Source organism: Struthio camelus, chromosome 32, assembly GCF_040807025.1.
Source record: "Struthio camelus isolate bStrCam1 chromosome 32, bStrCam1.hap1, whole genome shotgun sequence".
Lineage (NCBI taxonomy): Eukaryota > Metazoa > Chordata > Aves > Struthioniformes > Struthionidae > Struthio > Struthio camelus.
This window is the reverse complement of record NC_090973.1, coordinates 2,150,947-2,165,021: the sequence shown is the minus strand read 5'-3', so window position 1 is coordinate 2,165,021 and position 14,075 is coordinate 2,150,947. Positions and strand designations below refer to the sequence as shown.

Genomic DNA, 14,075 nt, shown 5'->3' with positions numbered 1-14,075 from the left:
TAGAGTCATCAGTGGAGATAAAACAGGGTTTTAAACAGTGGACATGCTCACTGTGTTACAAACACATGAATTTTTAAGAAATCTCTCTGCAAAGTCAATCAACAAAGCTATCATCTGCATGCTATCACTGGCAAATCAGTGAGGCTGTCTTCATCACAGTAATGAAAGTGAGGAATGTTTCATGGATTTGAATCCAGTGCATTTGAGCCTGTTGCAATATGCAAGCTTAATTTTCGTGCTTGGCATCTTCTGTTATGCAGGGAGAGAAGGTGTTTTGAGCTTTTCTCCACTGCTCTTGGACATTGTCCCCAGAGTTTTCAGCTACATTTCCTGAGATCACTTATGAAAACTTCCTTGTGCCAGCACGCACTGGCAGTCTATGTCCTAGTCCTAAGAAGTCTGTGTGTTCAACACTTTATTAATGTCTTTTTGATTCTGTTTATAATAACCCCCTGTAACCAAGACTCACAATTCACATTCCTTCCTTTCAGCACTACATTCTCAGGAGAAAATAAATCTCCTGAGGCACCTGTATTTAGTAGCTGTGATGTGTGTGTGTGATGTAATATATGCTAAATAATTAGAATTGCTGTCCCGAGAAGCATCATGACTGGGAGAAAAGCCAAACCTTTGCACGGCCAATGGCTTCGTTCAGGGCCAGCTTCACAGTCTGGTTTCTGAGACTGTAGATGAAGGGGTTTAAGAATGGGTACAGGACAGTGTTCAGCAAAGCCACAGTTGTGTTGGTCTCTAAGGAAACATCTTCGGAGGGCCGTGCATAGAGAACAATGCAGCTTCCATACACGATGGCTAAGTTGATGAGATGGGAAGAACATGTAGCAAAAGCTTTCTTCCTCCCAGATGCTGCTGGCATGTGCAGAATACAGTGGAAGATGTAGATGTAAGATATCAGGACTAAACATAAAGAACTCAGCACTACAAACGATCTAAAAATGGAGTCTACTTTCCAAAGCAGGCTGGCATCAGAGCAGGACAGTTTGAATAAGGGGGAGTTGTCACAAAAAAAATGGTGGATCTTGTTGGGGCCACAGAAAGTCAGCTTTGAGAGCAGGACCAGGTGGTAACTTGAGAGTGTGAAGCCTGTGACCCAAGCAGCAACAACCAAGTGGGTGCAGAGCTGCCACTTCATGATGGCAGCATAATGCAAAGGTTGGCAGATGGCAACGTAGCGGTCAAAGGACATGACAACAAGGAGAATGAACTCTGCAAAACCCAGGGCAAAATAGAAATAGGATTGGGCAAAGCAGCTGCTTAATGAGATTGTTCTCTTACCAGAGCTCAGAACCACCAACAATTTGATAGTTGTGGAAGATGTGAACCAGATTTCCAGGAATGCCAGATTGCTGACGAAAAAGTACATGGGGGTTTGCAGGCGGTGATCCACACACACGAGGAAAATGATCATTGTGTTCCCCATCACTGTTGTCAGGTATATGAGTAGAAGAAGCAGGGAGAGGAACAGCTGTAGTCTTTGATCAAGCCCTGAGAAACCCTCGAGGATGAACTCAGCGACTACAGTTTCATTTCCTGGTCCCATGCCCAATTTCAGTCCATTCTGCTGGCAGGGGAGCATGAAGAAGCAAGTGGGAGAATTTCACAGTCCTTCCTTCTTTGTATCCTTGCTTGCTTCCTATGTAACATAGACAGAGATATTCCCCTCAGCCATTCATCGCACCCTGATTTCTCTGTTTCACATTTCAGTTAGAGTCCTCAGAGATTTTATTGTCTTCTTTCTACCTTTTCCAACCACTCACAAAGGATTCTTTCTCAAGCGCACAGTGTTTTAAAGAGGTTGTGAATTATTTCATGCCATGCCTGGGAAATTCCTAGTTCACTTTGACTTCTTGCAAACATCCATCACATCTCTGTTTCAAAAGCCAAAACAATCTCCCAGCAAAAATACTTCCTATTGTCTGCAGACGCCAGGCCATCCATTTAGATATGCATTTGGAAAGTTATTCCTTCTTTTTTTCAGTACTTGCCTTTTTTGACTCTGAACATCTGGGAGGATGTTGATTTCAAAACAAGTCAACACCCAGTATCTCTTTTGCAATCCCCTGATTTCTTCCACAGTTTCTTCCTCTCTGTTTCTCCAGAAAAGGAGTTCAGTTATTGGAAATGTCTGCATCAGACAGTCTCATCTGACATCATTGTGCACTGAAATAGCATTATTGCCAAACCGTTGCCAATTTCCGTTGTTATTAAATGTCCTGACCTAAATGCCTTGCTTTCCCTTTGGTGGAGGGAGGAGGTCTTCTTCTCATCTTAAAGAGCTTAATGGCTGTCCTTTGGATTATTTGAAATAGGAAGGGTCTGGAACAAACAAAATACTAAGCAGGGTTATAATTTAGATGCCTCAAAGTTGGACACTTCAGTTTGAGCAAGTTAGCTGACTCCCATCCTGTCAGTGCAGAGAGAAGAGTGTCTGGAGGAGACTGGTAACACTTCTTTCACCTGCCAATTATAGTCTGGGAGGACCCAGCCCCTAGAGCTCTCTCTCTGTCTTCATTGACTCTACAGGGAGCCAAGGGAAAATGAGTGCAAACTCCAGCCACTCACAAACACCTCCCATGAAGTAGATGAAAGTCAGTAGTTGGCCTCAAATCTCTTAATTAACTTAGTAGCTAATTTCTTGTTTAATCCAAAAAACATATCTAACAGAGGGAAGTTCAAGGAAAACATAGGCAATAAATACTGACATTTTTCCCTCCACTCTTGCATTTGGTTTTAGACATATAAAGAAATGGACCAGGTGACACCAACAATAGAATGCCTCAAAAATGCAAGGGGAGAGAAGGAGATGATGCATTTGAAGCAGTGAAACAGAGGTTCTCCACAGACTCTGTTCTCCCCACAGACCTCATGTCAGAAGGGGTGGCTCTTACACAGGGAGTAAAATGGGAAGCTCAATAATGGGCAATACTCCATGACGGCATTGGCATTTTAACTTGGGGCTCAGGTTAGTCGAGATGCCAAATGCCCTGTCTTGCTCTCTGCCTCTAGTCTGGCACAGGGGAACCTCTGGCCTGGGTTCCTCTGGAAGATTTGCTGAAATCAAACCTCTGGCTGTAATTATCTGAGCAAAAGCTCAAGGCCAGTCACCTCCAGCAATATCACTGGAGCCTCAGTGAATCAGAGGTGACAGTCCCAGCTTCCCATTTTCTGGGGAAGTTCTAACACTGTCTTCTTCGGCTGTGTCTTCTTAGTCTGCTGGATGGCACCTCAAATCATTCCTCTCCTGAATGTGCTTTCTTGGAGGAACCTGCAAAGCTGCTGATGGCTTACAGTGAAGCAGCTTCTCTGCTCCCCATGGGGGTAACCCTCTGTTGAACCCCTTTCTCAGGCTTTGGTTCAAAGGAGTTGCTGTATTCAGGCCCCACATAGCCAAAACTGGAGCTACCATATGTGATAGTGACTATGGCAGTGTGAGACATGGCAGGTGAAGAAGGCTTCGTGTGGCCTTCCCAGAGGGTATTCTTGGGCTAGTGCATCTAGTGCAGGCATAAGACACAGCGGTCTGTGTGAAGGAGCTCAGCCACACAGTGGAGGAGGGAACAAAGCTCGTGTTTCAGGATAGCTGGTGCCCGTGCAGGCTGCTCTCATCAAAGGGATGAGACACAGAAGAAAGAATCTCTTTACTGGGGACAGAGGGTACCTTGGTATGTAAGATGGTGTGGCTGAGCATGGATAGAGGTGTTAGCAGTCTGGGTAAAGAGGGGCATGGAGCACAAGCAGGGGTTCATAAAGATGTGATAGGTTGCAAATGGCCTTGCAGCCACTGAAAGACATCAGAACAAGGAGGTTGATCATAGCTGTGCCCAGGAAGATGGGGAGGAAGGTCTGGGAGTGGCAAGCAGCTGTGGGACGGTCTTAATCTCCAAGAGGAGGCTGGAGATTTTAGAGGCAAAGGGAACCCAATATCTAAGAAGGAGAAGCTGCTGGGGAAGAGATACACTAGGGGTGGAACTGGCAGTTGAGCCAAATGATGGATATCATGATCATATTCCCCGTGGCAGTGAGCAGATAAATCACCTGCAGCAGTGTGAAGAAGAGGATTTGCATTTCATGAGTGACTGAAAAGGCCTTCAGGAAGAATTTCCTCACTATGGTATGGTTGGGAGGATCCATTTCAGAACCTGGTCAGCTGAAGGTGTGGCAAGAGTAACTGTTGTCATGTGTGGTGAAATTCATCTTGTTACCTCCATCAACTTTCCCTTCCCTTTTCCTAGTCCTACTAGTCCTTTCTTGAGGTGGGAGATCAGAACCGCACAGGGGATTCTGATTCACTCTTTGTTTATATCACATGCCATGAAATAAATGTTGATTCATCCCACCTATCTTTACACACAGTAAACACCTCTCCTGCCTCACTTGCTTGCAGTGAGGTAGTCTGGGCTGCTAGCTAAGAACTGGTAGTTGTGGCAAAAGCTATGGAAATCGAGTTGCATGTATGAAATTCAGGTTTCTCTTAGAGTTGTAATTGTGGCATGGGTGGGTAACAGGCTATCAGGCCTGTGCCTGTGTGCGCATTCAGAGCACTCAAGTCATTAATCCTCTGGGTGGTCCAGGAACTCCTCCAGCTAGTAATCTGCACAGATGAGATGATGGATGGGTTTGAGAGTGGGGATGGACTTGAAACTCAGAGGTCGACTGAACTCCTAGCACCTTCCAAACTAAGTGTTGGACTGACTGGTGCAGGGCCTCTCCAAGTGGATATTTCCAACAGTTCGAGAGATTTCCAGAGGCAGATCGTGCTGTGCCTGGACCAATCCCTGTGCTTAACTGTGGTGATCACCATCACAGGAGGGGTACGTGCCTGTTTCAGAGATCCCTGCAGCAGCTCCAGCTGCACAACTGCTTAAATTGTAATTATTTAGGACCCTTGAAGATTGACAGTAGAAACTGCTCCTGCAAATGCGGATATGGACAGTCTTTTGTGCATTATTAGGAGAGTTAGGAGATGCTTTGGCATGTGGCTGAAGGTAATCGGTAGCAATGGACCATGCATATGCTGGAGAGGTCACGCAGGACCACAGGCCAGCTGGATTATCGAAATCCCCCAGAAGAACAGTTCAGGGAGACTTACCTGATCCAGTGGAAGCCACTGTTGGAAGGACCCTGCTGAAGGAGACTGCCGCCACCATCTGGACAGTGACCAACCACGATGTTCAAGAGATTTGATGCCCCCTGTGAGTGTCACCCTATGCCAAGACCCCATTAATTTGGGGGCTCGGGGTTTGGGGGATCTTTTTGAATAAGCACTGCGCCTGTGTTGAAGTTTGTGCAACAAGGGAAACGTGTCTAAGATGAAACAGCCAGCCCTCACAGGCCAAAGGTAGACTGCAGAGAGATTCTGCATGTCCCCAGAAAGGAGGATGCTCCCCTATTGCCTTTGGATTAGCCCTTGCAATCCTTGGTCAGTTTGAAAAACAAAAGAAAGAAGAGATCTACTACTGGTCTGCATGCAACAAGATTCATTTCACCTAACATTTCGCCATTAAAAATTGTGTTCCTTAAATTAAATAATTGAAGGTCTGTTAGACATCAAACTGGAAGAGAGAAGTACTCTTCTGTTGTAGCTGAAGGAGGAGCCTAGACGATTAGTTTAGATTTAGACTACTCAATTGCAGATACAGAGTTTAAATGACCGGAATAACTCCATTCACCTCCTTTAAAAGTTACAAACTCGAAATGTAACCAACCCAAGCCATTGCATTAGCGACGCTCACAAAAACAACAAATAGCTGATCAACAACATGAATTACCATATCTTTACAGTTTTTTTTTCCCCCTTGGAGAAAGGAAAATACAGTAAAATTGACTCCACTGAAAAAGTACAACATTTCACTAGAAATTTCAATTTTTTTTGTCGCAGTCTGCTTAAAAGTTATAACCTTAACATTTTTCTCAAGAGGACGGGGAGCATCACAAGTTTCACAATTTCATATTTCTTTCATTCATTTCTATATATATATATGTATATATATATATATATGTATGTATGTAAACATATATATGTATATATGTATATGTGTGTGTATATATGTATATATTTTAGGTAGCTGCACTACAAAACTTCTGAACCTGGTGGTATCACTGAGGAAGATACCTTGTGAACATAAAAAGAAGCTTATCTGAGTAAAGGACTTTGGAATAAGATTTTAGAGAGGAAAAATAACCTGGAACTAATCCAAAATGCTAGCTTTTAAAAGCTACCTGACCTGAGGTAAAAATTGTGATTAAGAAATAGATTCATTTTAGTAGCAACTACATAGCAGCAATTTCTCCTTCCCTTTAAGTAGATCCAGAACTGCATCTACCTAACTTGGCCAAGAGAGGATATTTTTACTTAAGGAAAAAAGAAAAGTTAAATTTAGTCCAGGCAATTACAAAATTAGGAAAAAAAAAGAAAAAGAAAAAGAAGAAAAAGGAAAAGGAAAAGGAAAAGGAAAAGAGGAAAAGAAAAAGAAAGAAGAAAAAAGAAAAAAGAAAAAGAAAAAGAAAAGGAAAGAGAAAAAAAAAGAAAAAGAAGTCATGCAATGAACTGATAGAAAGGCCACTGAAATAAATGTTGGATTTCCAGTGACTCTAACAGTCTTTGGCAAATCATTAAAAATGGCAGTTGAGAGATTGGTTCACTAATAACACACTTGGAAGCACTGATGGGATGAGATCAGCCCTATGCCCGACACTTTCTGAGATTCACATGCTTTCTTATTATTTTAAGAGCTTTCCTGATTAATTTAAAGGAAATCTAAATTAAAAACAAATACATAGAAATCTTTGCAGAACGTTAGGATTTTTGAAAACAAACAGCCAAACTGCCAAACTGCCTATGCCAATCTAGCAAGAGAATACCACTGCTTTATAATTAGATGGCAAAGCACAGTTTCCAGTGAGATGCCTCCATGCAGAGCCATATTCTGGAGAATACATTTACATTCCTTGCTTTAAAGCCTGTTCATGGCTTATACGGTCTCCAACATCCTGTGCAAGGGGATAAATTGTGAATTCACCTCCTTGCATTTAAAAATTATTTAGAATTGATTAAGGGGAACCAGCAGCTTCCTAACAGCCTATAAAATCATGCCTTCTCCCCCTCAGTGCAGAGAAAACAGGGTTAGCAGAGACGAAAATCAAATCAGAGGATGAACTGATGAGGTCATGACACGGAAAGTCCAACACATATTCAGAGCTCCTTACTTCATGTACCGTCACAATAGGTTTTGTTTGTGCAGTATTTACATCCCTTCTGTTTTATTCTCAGTTCTCAACTATCTCCCGTCCTGCTCTTAAATTAGATAACCCTTGTTGTGTCCTTCCAGGCTCCTCAACATTTCCTTCTCTGCTTCTCTCTTTACTTTACTTCAACATTTGTTCTGCCTTTCTTTAAGTTAGAAAGAGCTTTAGTCACTAACTATTTACCTTTCCCGGAGAGCCTCGTGAAGGGCCAAAACATTTCACCTGGCAGGTTTTGCTATTAGATTAAGAATTTCAGGCAAAAATTTCTCTTTGAAAAGTCAAGGTGAACTTGCTTTCCCTATCAAAAAGTCCTCTGGAACAAGTTACTCTTGAAGAAATGGGAACTGTCTCAAAGGAACTGATGCCTCCATTTGGAGACCCCTCTGGAGACCAGGCAAGGTTTGCTACGGTGCCTAAACAGTTTAGGCAATTGAATGCCATTGGATGCATTGGCCAAGAGTGCTTCCGTTGCCTACACATAATTCTCTGGTGCCATTTGAAGGGTATCCCTTCTGGCTTCCATACGCTACAGCAGAAGGCCACATACCTCTGTAGATCTGTATCACATTACGGTATGGTATGGTATGGTGTGGAATGGTATGGTATGGTATGGTATGGTATGGTATGGTATGGTATGGTATGGTGTGGTGTGGTGTGGTGTGGTGTGGTGTGGTGTGGTGTGGTGTGGTATGGTACGGTACGGTACGGTACGGTACGGTATGGTTTGGATGGTAGCAGCCCACTCCCATACTTCTGGAGTACTTCCATGCATCTCAGTGGGCTATCAGCGTTTCATCCAGAACCTTCTGCTGGTGGCTTGCTGGTGGGATTCCTCTCACCTGATGCCAGGTGACTGCATTGCAGTCATCCCCCTTTGCAGTCAGGGGAGAGAAACATGCCTTTCCAGGACATTTGACTGGCTGTGAAGATCTAACTTAGGATGTGATGTTTTCTCTCCCCTGAGTGGTGGCAGTCAATGTCAGAGGAGGAGAGGTACCATGGCAACTGCCTTCATCTAGTGAGATGAATCCCATTCTAGATGTGGGAAAGCATCGCCTGGTGGGAATGAACCCAATCATCTACCTCGAAACTACCTGTCTAATGGCTCCTAAAGTCCATGGGGAAAGATCTGCATTTCCAGAGGGCAAGCGTTCTCCTAAGTCAAGCACTATGATACAACAGACAAATCAGCAAAAGACCACCCAAGACAAAAAGCTTTAATGTTACCCACCAGCTGAGAAACCACAGACCACACCTCTAACGAATCACTCTTCATCATTCTCTGAGGCTTCAACAACTTTGGTCTCCCTCAGAACAGCCCTGAACTAGAAACAACTATTTTTAAAACATTAGTAGAATAAGTAACAAACAACACACCAGTTTCTCCTTCAGAATTTTGTCACCTCTGCTAAAAATAATAATAAAGGGACTTCAGGCAGCAGGCAGGTTTGAATCTCTTTACTGTCCTCTACGACATGTCCAGGAATTTGTGTGGAATTAGCCTCAAATAGTTAAGGAACAATTAGTAGAATAAACCTGTTGTTTAGTTAGAAGGGTTTTAATTTTAATTTCAGCGGTATAAACGGAGAGGACTGTAAATGACTGGATTCTTCACTGGAGGTAGTACGGCATAAAGGGCAATCACAGTGAGACCCCAAATTAACGACAAGGGAGAGGTGGGTATAACATAGGCAATGGTTCCCATGGAGATGAGCAAGAGAATCACAACGGGAAGAGATGGAAAAGACATGCCTTCCCTGCTTTGAGAAAACTGCAATCCCTGCAATAAAAGTGTTACCAAAAGACACTACTGTGAAAGGGAAGGCAATTAAAAACAAATGCACACTAACAACCAGAATAGCATGTTCATTGCTATAGGCATCAGAGCAAGAGAGTTTGAGCAGCTGTGGGATGTCACAGAAGAATTTATCAGTCGTGTCTGAACAGTAGTAAGACACCAGAACGTGTTAGCAGTGTGTGTTACTGAACACAGAAAGGGGCAGGGGCAGGCACTGGCCACTCTCTGGGCACACACTCTCCAGTTCATGACTGTGCTGCAGTGCAGTGTTTGGCCATGGTGAGGTAGCGGTTGGATGCCGTGGCGATGAGGAAGATGAAGATATCTGTAGCACAGAACAAGAAAAGCAACACGGGGGTGATGCATCTAGAGTAGGGAAGTCACATGTTGTTGAGTAAGGAATTCTCTGTGGGTTTGGGGGCAGTGATGGAGATGGAGCTGATGGGCAGATTCATCAGGAAGAAGGGATGTGAGGGTTTCAGCCATGGTGACAAAGAGATTCCCCATCAGGGCAAAAATATAGTCATTTAGGAAAAAACAAAATGTGAGATCTGTCAGTCTTGCTGGTCAGAGTTGGAGCAGAAGGAACGCAGTCCCAGTTGTTTGCTTGAACATTTGCCTTTTCTGCCCCAGCCTCAACTGAGAAGGAGAAAGCAATCACAGGTATCACAGGTATCGTGTCCTCACTGGCCTGGTCATAACATGGCATCAGTTTGAAAAAGTGCACAGAGGAGTCTGTCCTGTTTATGCCCCTGGTTTTATTATTGACTTTTTCACATGAACAGTCCTAACAGAACATTTACAGCTGTGTCAGAAAGCTCAACTCTAGTGCTGCCTGTCTGCAGTTGTGGTGAATGCCTAACACTCATGGCCATGGTTCTCTGGGAGCTGCAAATGTCCCACCTCCAGGACTACCCCATTTCTAATGTAATCTGGCATCACAAGAGATACTATCCCTGCTGCTAAGCCCCATGCAGTGCCTTAAAATGCTCTTCACCCTGTCTACACACATACAGACACCCCATGCACACAGCCCATGTAAAGAGATCCATCTCACCTAAACAATGGTGGGTTTCATCCAGACAATGTGCATGTCTCCATCTGAGCCAGCTAGCTAAAAACCTTTCTTGAAGGAATCGTTTTCTTCTATGGTTTGATCCAGCTCATGCAATGGTCACTATCTAAAACGGGGTAGAGGAACTGCACTGAAGATTTACCTCTTTCTGCCCAGTAACTGTCAAAGTTCTCTGCACTTCATCAGCAGGCCCTGTTTCTGGGAGCGTCTTTGCAACGGCCTCATTCAATCAAGCGCCTTGTTGTGACTTTGCCAAGAAGTTCACTCAATTATTCCACTGCAAAGCTGGTCTTTGTCTCATCTGGGCAGACGCTAACTGAGACAATCCCAGAACCCCCCAGGGAGAGATGGCTAAGTGTGTTGGGTGGGCACCCAGGCACAACCCTGATACACACAGCTGTGCCAGAACTGTAACTAGAGGGCAAACTTGAATTTCATCCTTCTATTATGATCATAACTAAAATTCTTTAGGTTTTGCTGCACCTCCAAGACTGCAATTACCAGAAGGAAAGAAACAGGATGAAACCATGGCCACGCTGTGTCCTGGGAGGGGATTCAAAGGGAACCTGTCCTGTCAGTGTCACCCTGTTTCCTCACAGAAGGAACTAGTTGCCTCATCCCAGAAGATAGCCCAAGGGGACCCAGCAGTGTGACAAGTAGGGGAACAAAGAAGCGAGTGGCCTGAGAAATGAAGTTATCTGACCATGTAGACTCACTCGTCCACATCAGCTCGTGTTCTGAACTCCCTTGTAGTCCCATTCTCTCCCATGTGGAGAGAAATGCATGTATCTAGGACAACACTCATTTCCTCTTAAAGCAGACATCTAAACCGGGTCAGGTTGATTGTGACCTGGGAGAGAGCCCAGTGGCTGTAGTCGGGCAGCTCACCTCAGTGACCCTTTAGGATTGGTACAATATCTGTATTTGGAGTGTTTCTATTTATTCAGATGAACTGCACCCTCGTGTTATTTGGATTTATCCTTCATTTGCACCTGGTCAGCAGAAATAGGATTCTGACCCTGAGATCTCTGTTTAACTTATTTCTTACACCTTATGTTGCCTTTTTCTTGTCCCTTTAAAGTGACTGGTTATATTCCAGGGAGCTAACCGCTGATCTTTGCATGGCCCCAACTCTGCTTATTTTTAGGAAAAACTGGAAATCTTTTGGAAATCAATAGCTTTTCCCTGTATAGTGTAAACTAACACTCCATTTACAAGTTTATTCCTCTACTTTCCATGAGAGAAAGAAATCAGTCAAGAATTATGAACTCAATAAATAAAAATTGTCAAGTAGTGTTGAGGCTCTGCTATGTTTCCTTCAATGCAAAGCCTTTTCCTTCTCTTAATAACTACAATCATTAAAAATAACTAAGAAGAATTGCCTCTTAGGAACACCCATTTTTCTCCTTTGAATGCAAATGCAATAGCTCAGGTGACAAATGTTAGAGGAGCTGAGTCACAACCCTTAAGTGCAGTATCTGGATTAGAGATGACATGTCGCCTAACCCTGTGATGTATTTCTGTGGGCACATTGCATTGCGATTAATCACCTTTTGGAGGGCCACATCTCCCTTTCCTCACAGCAACTGGACCTTGAGAAACTCTCTCTGGCTTGGACGGCTGATACCTGTCCTGGTTTTCCTGAAGCCTGTCCTGTGTCATGCGGTTGTCCTATGACAACAATAGGCAACAGAAAATATCTGGAAACTGTGGCTGAAATTCCTGAACCCTCTGAGAACACATAGGGTGAAAATAGAAATTCCTGATGTACCTTTAACAGGCTTATTGCTGTGCTAGCTTCAGGGACAGAGCTCAAGTGTGGAATCAGCTCCTCCGTTCCCTTGTGCCTCAGTTTTCCCATGAGGGAGCCAGTTAGGCTGTTCCGGGATAGGCACATGATGAAATCCATCACACGGACAATAGCAAATGCGGACTCAGTTTGTCAAGAGTGCACTCCTAGCATGTTGAAAAGTTCAGAGGTAAATGGGGAGCCTGAGGAAGGCATAGAGGTAGGGCCAGTTCTGCCTGGATCAGCTCACCCGTGTTTGCAAGAGTTTAAGAGACAAGAAACGCCACCTGTCCCCAGAAACAGAAATCATTACGTTTCTCTAGGCACTCTAGCAAAAGCTGGCATGGACCTAACCATGCTGTGCTCCTTGTTATTTAATGAGGTCTGGTGGGGTTCAGTCGCAGCTGGAAAACTTATGTCTAAATTTTAGAGTCAACACACAGGTATATGCAATCTGGCACTCTGAGCATAAGTCTCATGATCCCACCCCTCAAGGTGCTGAGCAGATGTATCTACAGCTGGCATTATCACAAGCTCAGTAATGTCACAGGGCTTGATTGCTTGGTCTTTCACTCCATGAAGCCACTAATTCTTCCTTCTCACCTGTTTCCAGTTATGGCTCAAGTGAATGCTCATGATGTTATGCTCCATCAAGTTTGAAGATGAATTCAACAGTGTAAGGGGAAGTTTCCCCGAGTACAGACAGTTTTGTAAGGAAGACTCATCTGAAAACCTTAAAACAGTCTCTTCAGGACTGAAATGTTCTCCTGTGACTGATACATGATCCTTGCTGATGGGAGAAGGGAAACAACTGGACCAGTTGTTAACAGGTATTCTGAGAAGGTTCAGCATACCCTTTGATATTTAAAAGCAATTAACATTCTCCCAGTCACACGGGAAATCAGGATGCCCTTGAAAACACACAGTTGCTGGTAGACCTTGCTGAGGTGGGTTTATGAGGACTGTGTCTTAGCATTTGTTCTTTGATGAAAATTACAGGAGCTATTGAGCAGCAATAACAACAGCAGCAAAAAGATAGTGGTAAGAGATGCTCTTCTTTCCTACAGGCTTTCTTCACGTTTGTTTGGTTTTTTCCTCATAGTTTCTATCAGGAGAGAAGTCTGAAATGTAATCATGGAGAGACAGAAGGTGCTTCTCAAAGGAGAATAAGCGGTCTTTGCTCCAAAACTCTCATCACCCTGCCAAGAGAGGAGGGAGAACTATTGCAACAGGAAAGGAAGCAGGGAAAAGCAATGCATAGACTTCAAGAACGGGCTTAAAAACATCATCACTTTCCTTCCTCGGGAATTAAATGCAATGTTTGATGGATTCTGGAGTGCGGTGCTATGTTCCATTATGACGTGAGTGGAGAGAGAGGTATTAATACCGTTGTAAGGGTGAGGGTCAATGGCTGTAGTGGTGCTAGGATTTAGCAGTTCACCATACTGTTAGTGAGAAAAATAGATGCCCAGTTTTAAGTGCACAGCCACTTCTTCCAGGCAAGACACTGAGCAAAGGTGTGAAAGCAGCAAGGAGCTGCTAATAAGGTACAGGTGACTCCCCAGAAAGTGTGGCTGGTGACAGGAGGAAGGGTAAGGGCAGTGGGGCTCATTTTACTTGTTCTTCCTCAGAAGTCATTTTCAAGGGCCAGATTCTTCCCACCTCACTTTTAGCCATGCGATGAAGATGCCTAAGTATAATCACAGTAGGTTTTGCCTTGAATCACCAACTAGCACCTCCAAAGGTGCTAACCAAGGCACTGAGAGACAGGAGTCACTCACTCATTGGACAGGTTGATCTTCATCCACTGGGGACATACTAAGACAATGTACTTGGACAAGGGGTAGGGTTCACCTGTCTTCATCAGCATGGGAGAAGTGTTTAGTCACAACACGTAACTCAAGTCTTTCATAGGTAGGGGAACCAGAGCAGCGTGTGCTAAGGGGAGAGGGAAGATGAGTGGAAAATGAACCAGAGACGAAAGAAAAAAGAAGAAAAATGCTGAAATGGGAAATAACCTTTGCAATGGGCTGTTATTCTTTACACTAAGGAAAGAAAGAGCCTTGCTTCTGTAAGGCAACTCATGAATGCATCTTCTCTGGCTATCTTTTTCCCCTCTCCAGAAGTGGAGGAAGCCCAGCTGCTACTGC

At 43.9% G+C, this 14,075-nt stretch overlaps 1 protein-coding gene and 1 long non-coding RNA gene across 2 annotated transcripts in view; both read right to left on the bottom strand.

Annotated features, from left to right (window-relative positions):
* Positions 1-14,075, bottom strand: part of LOC138063481 (uncharacterized) — a 180,832-nt gene that overhangs the window by 130,974 nt on the left and 35,783 nt on the right. The window lies entirely within an intron of this gene.
* Positions 605-1,594, bottom strand: LOC138063618 (olfactory receptor 6F1-like). Its single transcript, XM_068923356.1, has one exon. The coding sequence runs from the start codon at positions 1,592-1,594 to the stop codon at positions 605-607; it is 990 nt and encodes a 329-aa protein (XP_068779457.1).